The sequence below is a fragment of the Bufo bufo genome, chromosome 7 (genome assembly GCF_905171765.1).
Source record: "Bufo bufo chromosome 7, aBufBuf1.1, whole genome shotgun sequence".
Taxonomy (NCBI): Eukaryota; Metazoa; Chordata; class Amphibia; order Anura; family Bufonidae; genus Bufo; species Bufo bufo.
The window spans coordinates 38,282,319-38,294,582 of record NC_053395.1 but is presented as its reverse complement, the minus strand read 5'-3'; the positions used below and the strand labels follow the sequence as shown (position 1 = coordinate 38,294,582).

Sequence of the window (12,264 nt, the reverse complement as noted above, 5' to 3'; positions counted from 1 at the left end):
TCCTCTCTAATGGAAAGACGGTAACCGTAGTATTGCATTTGAGTGACTCTAACTCTAGGATTGTGTGACTGGTTTGGTAAATTTAATAAAGCTTGTGGTCTGTTTTGCAATAGAATGTCAATTCCCCAGCTTTGATCCCCATAGGGGAATAACAATGGATAAACCATGGGTTCCAAATTAGGATCAAGGACACTAATTCTTAGCGTTTTTTTTTATTTGTATAATCTTCACTTGGTTTGCAGTGTATAAGAAGATCTCTTTCAAGTGGTGGTTCTCCATCATCATTTTGAAAAATAAAAGCAACCTCATTATATTTTTGTGCGTTATAGCGCCTTTGGTCATTTTTGCGATCTTGTACTATTGTTATGGACACTTCCTTAATAACATTGTCATTTTTGGCGGCATTCTCTTCATATTCTTTTTCAACTTGGTACAACATTTTGCAGGCCTCGGCTGGCGCTGACTGGTGGCTGAGACGACTGGCAGTGCCACGTGGTGCCGAGACTTCTGGCACTGTGACTGGCTGGCACTGACTGGTGGTGCTGAGACCACTGGCACTGTGACTGGTGGCTGATACAGCTTGCACTGACTGTTGGCACTGACTGGTGGTGCTGAGACGGCAGGCACTGTGACTGGTGGCTGATAGAGCTGGCACTAACTGGTGGTGCTAAGACCACTGTGACTGGTGGCTTATAGGGCTGGCACTGACTGGTGGCTGATACGGCTGGCACTGACTGGTCGTGCTGAGACCACTGGCACTGTGACTGGTGGCTGATAGAGCTGGCACTAACTGGTGGTGCTGAAACCACTGTCACTGTGACTGGTGGCTAATACGCCTGGCACTGACTGGTGGTGCTGAGACTGCTGTCACTATGACTGGTGGCTGATACGGCTGGCACTGACTGGTGGTGCTGAGACCACTGGCACTGTGACTGGTGGCTGATACAGCTGGCACTGACTGCTAGGGCTGACTGGTGGTGCTTAGACTGTGGGCACTGTGACTGGTGCCTGAGATGGCTGTCACGAACTGCTGGCACTGACTGGTGGTGCTGAGACTGCAGCTGATGGCTGAAACAGCTGGCGCTGACTGGTAGCTCAGACGACTGGCAGTGCCACATGGTGCTGAGACTGCTGGCACTGTGACTGGTGGCTGATACGGCTGGCACTGACTGGTGGTGCTGAGACCATTGGCACTGTGACTGGTGGCTGACACGGCTGGCACTGATTGGTGGTGCTAATACGGCATGCACTGTGACTGGTGGCTGATAGAGCTGGCACTAACTGGTTGTGCTGAAACCACTGTGACTGGTGGCTAATACGCTTGGCACTGACTGTTGATGCTGAGACTGCTGTCACTGTGACTGGTGGGTGATACGGCTGGCACTGACTGCTGGCACTGACTGGTGGTGCTGAGACTACTGGCACTGTGACTGGTGGCTGATACAGCTCGCACTGACTGCTGGCACTGACTGGTGGTGCTGAGACGGCAGGCACTGTGACTGGTGGCTGATAGAGCTGGCACTAACTGGTGGTGCTGAGACCACTGGCACTGTGACTGGTGGCTGATAGGGCTGGCACTGACTGCTGTTACTGTGACTGGTGGCAATGATTGATGGCTGGCAATTATTGCTGGCACTGATTGGTGGTGCTGGCTAATACTGCTGGCAGCAGCTGCAGTTTGTATCTGAGAGCAATTTCTGTCACTGTGCATGTAATGGCGGCGCTTCTTATGCACTCTGCTTCTTATGCACTCTGCTCCAACTGACACCACACACCAAAGGAGGCGGTTATTAGCCAGCGGCGCAGTTGTGGGGATGGTGTGATTGGACAGCTCCATGCTGTGGGCGGTCCGTACAGCGTGTGGTGCGCCGTGTGTTTATTGGCTGCCGCAATTGTGGGCGGTCCGGGCGGCTACTTTGATTGGACGGCCGCGCTGCTGTGGGCTGTCAGGGCTGCATGTGATGCGCCGTGTTTTTATTGGATGGCGGCACGGTGCTTTGGGCGGTCCCTGCTGTGTGTGTGTGGAGTGTGTGCTGATTGGTTTGTGCGCAATAACAGTGACAACTGTTTTGTAAATGTTACAATATATAACTATGTTTCTATTTGTATCTCCATACTTATTTGTTGTGTAAATTACAACTTAATTTCTTGTCAAGTACAAACGCATGAAATAACATCCAGTTCAGGCTTTATCCATGTCTTGAATTCTAGAAAGATACCTCCCCCTAATGATGGAGACTTGCGATCTATTCACTGCAGGCCACTGAGGAAGGAACACGTAGTTCCGAAACGCGTATGGTCAGAAGCTGACTGCCGTTAACTGACGTCTATTACATCCCTTAGGGGCAATATACTCCTGTGAAAGTGTCGAGAGCCTTAAACCGGCAGCGCTCCGATATCAGTGCAACCAACTCCTCCATAGCTGTTGAACTCGATATCCTCTGACCACGTGGGACGCCACTCGGGGAGTCAGCGTGTCACAAACAAAGATACAGCGCAATGGGGAAATGAATTATAATCTTGAGACACCAACCTCTGTTTAAAAACCCTCCTAGTTATACGAGGAACTACAAATAAGCTTACAAATAATACTTACCCACACAACGTGACTGATATCCAGCTGTCCCTGCGCAACCATCTACAGGAGGGGTAATGTAATACCTCACAGCTATATTGTTCGCTATCTATCAGTTAGGTAACAGCCATATTGCTACATTGACTACCAGATTGGTTATATTTTATATTGCAATCATCGCTAAAAGGAGAACACTTGTGAGCTTATTACGCCTATTCTACTGCAATTGTGTAGACCTCAACCGAACAGTCCACCATTTGAGCAAAACTGTAATATATTTATAGACATTGCAGCATATCAGCAAGACTCCATTATAAAGAACTGTGTGTGGAGAAATATATATGTACAAGATTATACCAATTGCTGGATGTTTGGACTGTGGCCTGGTTAAAACACATATTACTTTTTAAATATATTTATATATTTTTTATATTTTTATGATTTTTCTTAGTTGATCAACTAATGACTATGGGGATTTTATAGTGTTTGGGATCTACAATCATGTCTGTTTAGATATTTATATCATTTTACCTTTTACATCTTGTCCATCTATGCATTTGCCAGATATTTGAGCGCCTCTCTAATATATTTATTACTTATCCTCATTCTTCATATATGGTAAAGTGAACTGTAATGCCCAAGAGTGGCATTACCACTTCTGCACCTCACTACTATCTCTAATGGGCTGATGTCATTCTATGCATTTATTTCCAGGTCCTATATAATGTGCATATCTCTTTCCATGTAACTGTTATGTTCAATTGTAGTATGCCTGGTTCACCAGCAGGTGGCAGCAAAAATGGCAGGGCTACAGGGACAGAGAGTGGAGCTTTCCTTCTATTCTAACAACTCCCTCTGTGGTGTGGTGGGCGTGTCCTACTGCCTGCAGGAAAGGTGGGGACCAGTGAGTGTTAGTACAGCTTACCCCCTGCTAGGGAAAAGTTGATTTTTTTTACCCCCTGTTAGGGAAGAAAGCAGGTGCACATCCCTGTTGGACATGTCTTGCCCAGGCCAGCTGGAGCACCTTCAGCTCAGATGGACATGGAGGCAGAAGCTTGGGTTCTCAGGAGCCAGGAGAGAGAGAATCCCTGGTATAGCATAACTCTGAGTCAGACTACAAAGTGAAGTTGCAGCACCCAGAAAGAAAGCTGAATTATACAGCCAGCCTGTCAGCACAGCAGAGCCAGAGAGCAACAGATGTAGCAAAGAGGAGTTTGCCTGCCACAGTTAATGTCAAAGCCTGCTGGGAACGGAGACAAAGCCTGAGTCTTTTTGGAGAAACGTTTAATGAAAGTAAAGTTGTTATCAACTTCATCACAAAGTCTGGACTCAAGTTATTTCTTCAAATCCCTCAATTGTTCACCCTATTTTTCTGCTTTGGCAGTACACCGCCTGGAGTCCAGCATATCCAGGTAGGAGCACCATGACACGTGCACAAGCACACTTAAAAGGACATTTAGGCTACCCTACTCCACTCTGACATTCCTACACCTAGGTACCATCCACAGTATCTCTAAAAGGGGCCCTGTGACCTTGTTTCTTCACTGCAACTGGCGTCACGAAAAACATGTACTTTAAGGGACCCCAAGCTGTGCACCCGTTGACTGCAGAACATTATTCCATTCATAGAACACCTATACCAGTGATGGCTAACCTCCGACACTCCAGCTGAGGGGAAACTACAACTTTCAGCGTGCTCCATTCATTTCTATGGAGTTCTGAGAACAGCCAAGTGTGCATCTTGGCAGTTGTAGTTTTACTACAGCTGGTGTGCCGGAGGATAGCCATCACAGACCTAGACCAACGCTAAAACACTGAATACATAACATCAGTAAGTTTTCTTACCACCACTTTGCGTGTACCAAACAGTTTGGCACTTTCATCTAACAATCTGATTAATTTTCCAAATGTTGGGTCATCATACTCAAACCTGTTCCCAAAGATAATCGAGCAGATTACATTGGATACTGCACTGTTTACTAACTGGTGTGGATTGAATGGTTTGCCTAGAATAAGAAAAATATAAAAATCATATAAAAAGAGTGAAAAAGATTATATTCTATGAAATGTCATTACTGTTAATTTATGACAGAAGGCTTCTTCTCCAACCTCCATAGCCAATCTGTAGCAAATATCCAAAGTGCTACATGCAGATTTTGTTGTGGATTTGCAGCAGACTTCAACTTTATAATGCATCCACAATGAACAGTATAAACAAGCTGAAGATGTGAAAATCCTAACAGCAAACCATCAATGGAAAAATATGCTACATGTGAATGCAGTTTTGTAGCAATGTATTGTATATATGTTGCAGATTCTCAATTTGGGGTCGATAGTTACTGTACATATGTCCATCAAGTTCTACATTTCTTGATCAACTAACTGTAAGATTAATTATAACACTCAAGCCCAATTATTAGTAGATAAGCGTTTGGTCTTTTTTTTTTATTCTGACCTAGTATGTGATTCTACTACCTCTTGGGGTAGGGCATTCCATAGTCTGACTGCTGTAACTGTAAAGAATCCTTTCCCGCATTGGTGTCCAAATCATCTTTACTCCAGAGTCCACACATAATGAATGATCCCCTGGTCCTTTGAACAGGTCTTAGATCAAAAAGATATTGTGCCAGTTCTTTGTATTCACCACATGTTTTTTCATTCATGTAAATGAGATCACCTCTAAAGGTCTATTCCAAGCTGAATAATCTAAATTTTTCTATTTAATAATCTAGTCTCCTACCTTTCAACCCTCCCCAGCATTCCCATATCCTTTTTAGGCCTTGTTCACATTCCGTGTCCGTTTGACGTCCGTGTCAAAATCCATCCGTGTTTCATCCATGAAGATGTCCATGAAGGATCCATGTTTTGTCCGTGCATCTGTTTTTCGCCATCTGTATTCCATGGACACTGCTCAGCTGAAAATTTATTTCCAGAGCATATCCTATCAGTGGTCAGTGAAAAACCGGCCAAACACAGATGCCATCATGGACCAAAGTAGTGCATGTCTCCTTGATACTTTCACTTACCCACGATCAGTAAAAAAATACTGATGTGTGAACAAACATATTAACTTCAATAAGTACGTGTGCCGTCCGCAGAAAATGCGGACAGCAATCGTCAGTGAAACACGGAAATGTGAACAATGACTTAAAATGTGTCCAAAATTTAATCCCATATTCAAGATAAGTAAGTCACTATTCTCTGTGCAAATAGAACTATCAAATATAGAAGGTGGAATATGTATGTGTATGTTTGGCCCACAATCCCAGCAAAACTCAGTTCATGGCTTTGAATTTGGGAAGTATAAACAGAGGGTAAGATTGGTATAGGCATATATCTTACCATTGTGAGATTTAAAGCTTTCTGTAAGGGCAATTACTTCATCTTGAATTTTGGCTTCTACGGATTTCTTCCCCATTCCAAAGTCTCGAAGTGTTGATAATGTGAACCTCCTCAAAGATTTCCATAGTTCTCCATTGGAAAATATTACACCTGAAATATATTTATATGTGAACATGTAACTATAAAACTTATATGAGATAACCAATCACACTGGGCAGAACATAGCCTTGTGGGAATATAGCAAGAAAAATTAAATCAAACATGAATTTCTAAACTAGTTTTTTTTTTATTCTTGTTTAAATGTGAGAGTGAAGTGGACTTAAAATGACCTACAAACAGGAAATCATATCTAAAATAAAAGTAGAAGAAAAGTGGAAGGAGAAAAATGAAAGAAGAAAGGAAGCAATGAAAAAAGTAATTGAAGGAATGTGAAGAAAAGCCAAGAAGAGCAAAAGAAAGATAAGCAAATAAAACAGAGTAAGGAATGAAAAGGAAGAAGAATGCTGATAAAAGGGCAGGAGAATGTAGATGAAAAAGAAGAAAAGAGAAAGAAAAGTAAAGTAGAATTATGATGATGAAGAAGAAGGAAGATAATGAAGAAGAAGAAGGAACATAAGAAAGAAAAAGGAAGAAGAAAGAAAGTGTTGACAATGATGAAGCAGAGGGAACAAAAACTAAGAGAAGCTGTGCAAGAAAAAAGGAAAACAAAGTAAGTAGAATAATGAAGATGAAGAAGAAGTAATAGAGAAGGAAACAAAACAAAGGGGAAAAAAAGGAAGTGAGGAAGGAATAAAAGAAAAGGAGAAATAATTAAATTGACAGTGATGGAAAAGAAGGACGAAGAAGGAAGAAGTAAAAGGTAGGTAAGAAAATGAAGAAAAGAGAAAGAGGAAAGTAGAATGAAGGTGTTGATGGTGTAGTAGAGAGAAGAAGGAAAAGGAAGATGATAAAGTTAAGAAGAAAAAGGAAATAGAGTGAAGTTAATGGTAATAATGAAGTATAGGAAGAAAAAAATAGATGAAAGCGAAGGAAAAGGAAGATAAGAAAGAAAAAAAGATAAAAGAACAAAATGGAAGAAAAATGATGAAGTTGAAGAGTGACAATGACCACTGTTGCTTTCTATTTGCATTTATTATGCAATTCATTTCTAAAAATTGGTCAGATGTTTAGAGTGTTCTCCTTGTGGCCAACATTTTCAGTTTAGGTGTGGCTTTATTTGAGACACGTGTACACCATGGCCAACGTCAGTTCACAACTGGCTATATTGTAGAAGGGTCACAACATTTAAAACATTTTACGTAAGATCTGTAGGATGTTCCTCTTCAGGGCGGTTCTTTTCCTATTTACAGTATTTGCACAAAATTACATATATCAATGTGACATTTTTGTGATTCTTCAATTAGCAGGATCAGCAACAGTTACTAGAGTATCTAAAAGTAGACTGCTATATATCCTACTCTAATAACGAGCTTCTGCAGATGACTTGTAGGATTCATAGAATGTACAATATAATTACCATGTCTGTTTGAGGTTAAGTCAAATATTGGAGTATTTGCTCTTTCTCCAAAATCTTCAGCTCGGGTGACAAGTGCTTCCTTCACAGCCTTATATCCAGAAAGTACCACTAATTTCCTGGGTCCTACATGCAGAGTATAGATTTCCCCATATTTCTCAGACAGCTGCAAAATATAATAATTTTATTTAAATATAAATTTATATGAATTGCTTTCCATAAAGATGAAATTGAAGTTCACAAAGTGTGGGATGAATGCAGTATGTATTCAGCATGCCATATGTATCAATTATTGAGGGCTTCATCAAGGTAACAAAGCCTTTGTGCAGTTGTCCCTTGTTCCCTTTACTGTGTTGGAGGAATATAGTGTCATACACTGCTCAAACAACACCGTACACTACCCAGATTACAGTGCCCCTGCAATGCATATGATCCAAAAATACATTCCCATGAATGTATATCACCTAGCTGGCTTTAACAAATATAGTTAGGATATTGTAGTAAACTTTGGTTCACACAGCATACTTAGATCTTTAGGTCACTTATACACCTCTGCACAGCTGCTAGTGACATTTTACTAGCATTTAGGAAAAAAACTGCAAGAATTGGCAACCCCCTCTTTAAATTGAATATATCACTTATACCCTTTTAATAATTAAAACCATATACTGATATATTAGTTTTTTTTAATCAGTATTTTATTTTCTAATTGTCGTTTTTTTCTTTCAATTTTCTGCACAAGATTATGAGGGTAGCTATCTTACCCGAGCTGCTGCTTAGAGATATGCTTTACAGCAACTACATGGACCATTGAAACCTGTAATCTGGAGATGACTCATTGACTCCTATAGGAGAGTGTTGTGGCTATCTTCTGTGACCTGTGCAGAAGTCATTGTGCAGGGAGGGAGAGGAGGGGAGCTGCGATCATCACCTGTTGTGAATGTTGGATCCTATAAATACAGTAGGTGATATCTGTTACTGTAGTCCTGCCTTGGATGATATTGAGATGACTACTGAAAAGTAATATTTACAGATAAGGAAGTGTCATCCTATTAGAAGGCTTAATGGGCAGAGTGAAAGCTGCTGAATTTCCAGATTGTTTGACTATAGGTACTGACATGGAATTTTAAAAATTGACAAAGTCTTAAAACTATTCTAGGTTAAAATTTTGATTCAGGCAAAAGGTCATTTGCGGACTATACATTTGAGGCAAGATACTGTGTTCGGTGTCATCATGCACCTGAGATAATACTCCCAGAGCTGCCAAGAGACACTGAAAAGTGGGATATGGCAAAAGATAAGCTTAATAGTCCTTAAGGCCAGTTATCACAGAATATAGAGAAAAGGACTAAATCTAGAGATCTCAAAGCCAGAAGATGAAGGTCATGGCGCTCAGGGGACTGTAACACCTCCTTTGTTCTAAATATTGATGAGGGTCCAAGTAACAATCTTCCCTTTAAACATTGGACGCTTAGGGAAATGTATCATCCCGTATCATTGTGGCTTTTTGGCCAATTTCAGCCCTGTTCGCTACTTTTTCAAAAAGCAGAGTGGGTGGGGAGTGGGTAGTGTGAGATCTGGCATAGTGTACCTCTTAAAACTAATATAGATTTCACTTAAACTCTTTACCACCCTCCCTTGCTGGTGTAAATTTCTGTTCTGGAGCAAAGACCTGCACAGATGTGGCGCATCTGACGCCAGCGGGGGATAGATTAAGACCAGTGTGTAAACCGCCTGCCATAATAAATGTTCCTCTTAACCCTTTTATGACCGGGCTTAAAGGCCTGAATGTCCAGGCAATTTTTTCGTGATTTTGTGCACGTGTTGGTTTAGTGACCCTAACTTGTTTATTTGTTGGATTATCAAAATAAAATTTGCAATATTTTTTTACTTGACACGTAGGACTTTATAGATATTTTTTCCCTTTTTTTAGGTTTAATTTGGAGGAAAACCTAACTCTAATTAAAAATTCATGTTTTTATTATAGCTTTTTATTTCTTAAATATTACAACTGACACAAAAATTAATTATTGCAATGGATTCCCTATTGTGTGATGATCATTTTGATATAACAAGCACTCCTGAGGAAGCCAGCAAGTCTGGCGATACGCGTTGGGCTCTTTTCCTGACCACCACACATACCCCCACCATGCTACTTCTATGATAAGTATTTCAGCTTTTATTCATTGTTGATGGATTTCATGCACTTTATAATGTTATATATTCATTGATGTGTGGGGGTATGCTCATGATTTTGTGGTGAGCCAGGGTGGCATGTGCAGATACATGGTTCACATGGCCCTGATTTGTTGTATACAACAATTTTAATCCATTTTTTGTTGTGTCTGTTTCCTTAAATAAATTTGATATATTTTAGATGTGCGGCTCCTGTTTCGGTATTCTTTTTCTCCCCTCTCTCACATTTTGATATAACATGTATAAGTTTGAGTGAACGGGACGACTATGGTGTTGTTTCCTTTAGCAATGGCATTAAATTCTTTTAACATTTTTTTTAGTATTATTTTTATTATTTTTTTTACTTATATTTTAATTTATTTTTGGCACATAATATGTCCCCCAGGAGGTCATTAGAAGACCTTTGGAGAACACTGACATTTTTTTTTCACTGTTTTCACAGGATCCCCAGTTATAGAGGGAAACAGCCCCCTGAGGGGTATTACGCACAGACAGAGCTGATCTAGGTTTTCTTAGACCCTGCAGCTCTGGTCCTGCCCCAAGACACCCAGCGGTCATGTGACCACTGGGACTAACAGAGGAAGCGGCCGAGCCGCTCCTCCACGATATCCTACCGACACAGGAGAAGGCAAAAACTGTACAAATTCACAGACATTCCTTATGGGAAACTGAAAATATTATATAGGCTGAAGCCTTTGGAGTCCTGTCAATGATGTGCACAAGCTCAATAGTCCTCCATATTCATGAGCTTCTGCACCCTCTCCTCTCACAACATAAGAAACGCAGAGAAGCTGCAGCTGCAGCCCCCTCCTCCTCCCTATATTCTGTTTACTCTTATATTTCATGATACATTTTGTGAGGGCACATGAGTGGGAAAGTGGTACTTCAGGTCTCTAAAAGGCGAGGAACATCAAACATTAATAATTCCAAGGTTTCATGTAATGGCATGTACTAGTGATCCTTAACCATTGAGCTGTCTTATGTACCTGTTCACTGATCCAGTGCAAACACCTTCATTAAGAAGATTTAAAAGCAACAAATAATCTACAGTCTGATGAAACTCTGTAAAGCACATGAGTTGTTGGCTATGAATATACAAATTCCCTAAGGCTTGGATTCATACCAATTTTTGTAGAGTTTAATTGCGGTCACGACTGTAAATAGGGACACTGATAATGAACTATGTAGTCATATCAAATGCCTATGTGTTTTGCCCCAAAGTATTTTCAGATGTTGAATATTAATTATCCTTAAATGCAGGGATGTTATCTGATCAGAGGACCACATTATCTGACTGAACCACTCCAAAGGGCCAGACACAATGAAATGTAAAGGGATGTTATCATCTGAGACAAAAAAAGTATGCTATTTCCACATAGACTGCTGGTTAGCCTGTTCTGTTATCCACTGTTTCTACTAAAGTGGGAAAGTTCTGTCTCATTTCACAGTTTGTGGGGTGTCCACATTAATTGCTAGATAACCTGTTCCGTTAGCCACTGATTCCACTAAAGTGGGAAAGCGTTGCCTCATTTTACACCATCTGCTGCTTCCACATAGATTGATAAATAACCTATTTTGTTAGCCACTGATACAAATAATCGCCCAGTTACAGATTTAAGGGGGGGGGGGGGGGGGTCAGAACTAAGTTTGCGTTGTCATCCCTGTTTATTTTTCCCTTCTTCTGATCCATTATAAGAATAACCCCCCCAAGATCCTGTCTTTTGAGCATCAGCCTTCACGCGGTCAGTATTTGGTCACTAATTGATCAGTATTTGTAAGGCAAAAACAGGAGTGGGTCCGAAACAAACATAACACATGAAGGAAATATTCTGCGTTTTGGACCCACTCCTTCTTTTGGCTTACAAATCATGATGAAATCCTGATGCAAAATACTGACCGTGTGATCGAGGCCTTATGGATGCTCCAAAGACAGGATCCGTAGTGTTTTTCATTTATTCTGATGGATCAGAAGAAAGGTAAAATAAACAGTGATGTCATGAAGGCCAAACAGGGACTCTAGTGGCCCACAGAGTTGAGGGGGGATGGCAACAGCATGAGTAGCTATAGGGGTAGCATGGAAAGCGGTTGCCTTGAGGTCCAACCTCAGAAGGGCTCACCCAGGAGGAAGACTAAAAGAGGAAGACTAAAAGATTTTATTGTCAGGGCCCACTCAACAGTATTATACAATAACATTATATACCGTACAGTAACAGTATATACAGTGACTTACAGTATATACGAGTAGGAAACAGACAAGGAGTCTGCCAGGGCTCGACTAGCCACTAGTGTTGATCGAGCACCAAAGTGCTCGGGTGCTCGAGTAGAACACCTCGGGATGCTCGGGTGCTCTACCTAGCACCCGAGTACAATGGAAGTCAATGGGAGAACCCGAGCATTAAACTAGGCACCCCCTGCTCTGAAGAGGGGAGGGTGTCTGGTTCACAAGAAAAGGTCAGAATTTGATGGAAACACCACAGAAATGGTTCGGGAACAGCATGGGGAGGATGTCTGGATGCATCTTGGACTCCCAGGTCGCTGCTGGGAACGATATTGTCCGAGTAGTACGCCAATTTTACAGACTGACAATAATACGCACAAGATAAAAGATTTTAGAGGAAAAATTGTTAGAAAACATTCT

General features: G+C 41.3%; 1 protein-coding gene across 1 annotated transcript in view; it reads right to left on the bottom strand.

The window, feature by feature from the left end:
* LOC121008167 (cytochrome P450 2K6-like) overlaps positions 1–12,264 on the bottom strand; it is a 247,802-nt gene that overhangs the window by 68,330 nt on the left and 167,208 nt on the right. The window contains exons 5-7 of the mRNA XM_040440558.1: positions 7,434–7,596; positions 5,918–6,067; positions 4,421–4,581 (exon numbers count right to left, since the gene is read on the bottom strand). Coding sequence (XP_040296492.1) covers positions 4,421–4,581; positions 5,918–6,067; positions 7,434–7,596 — 474 coding nt within the window. The remainder of the gene's footprint in view (positions 1–4,420; positions 4,582–5,917; positions 6,068–7,433; positions 7,597–12,264) is intronic.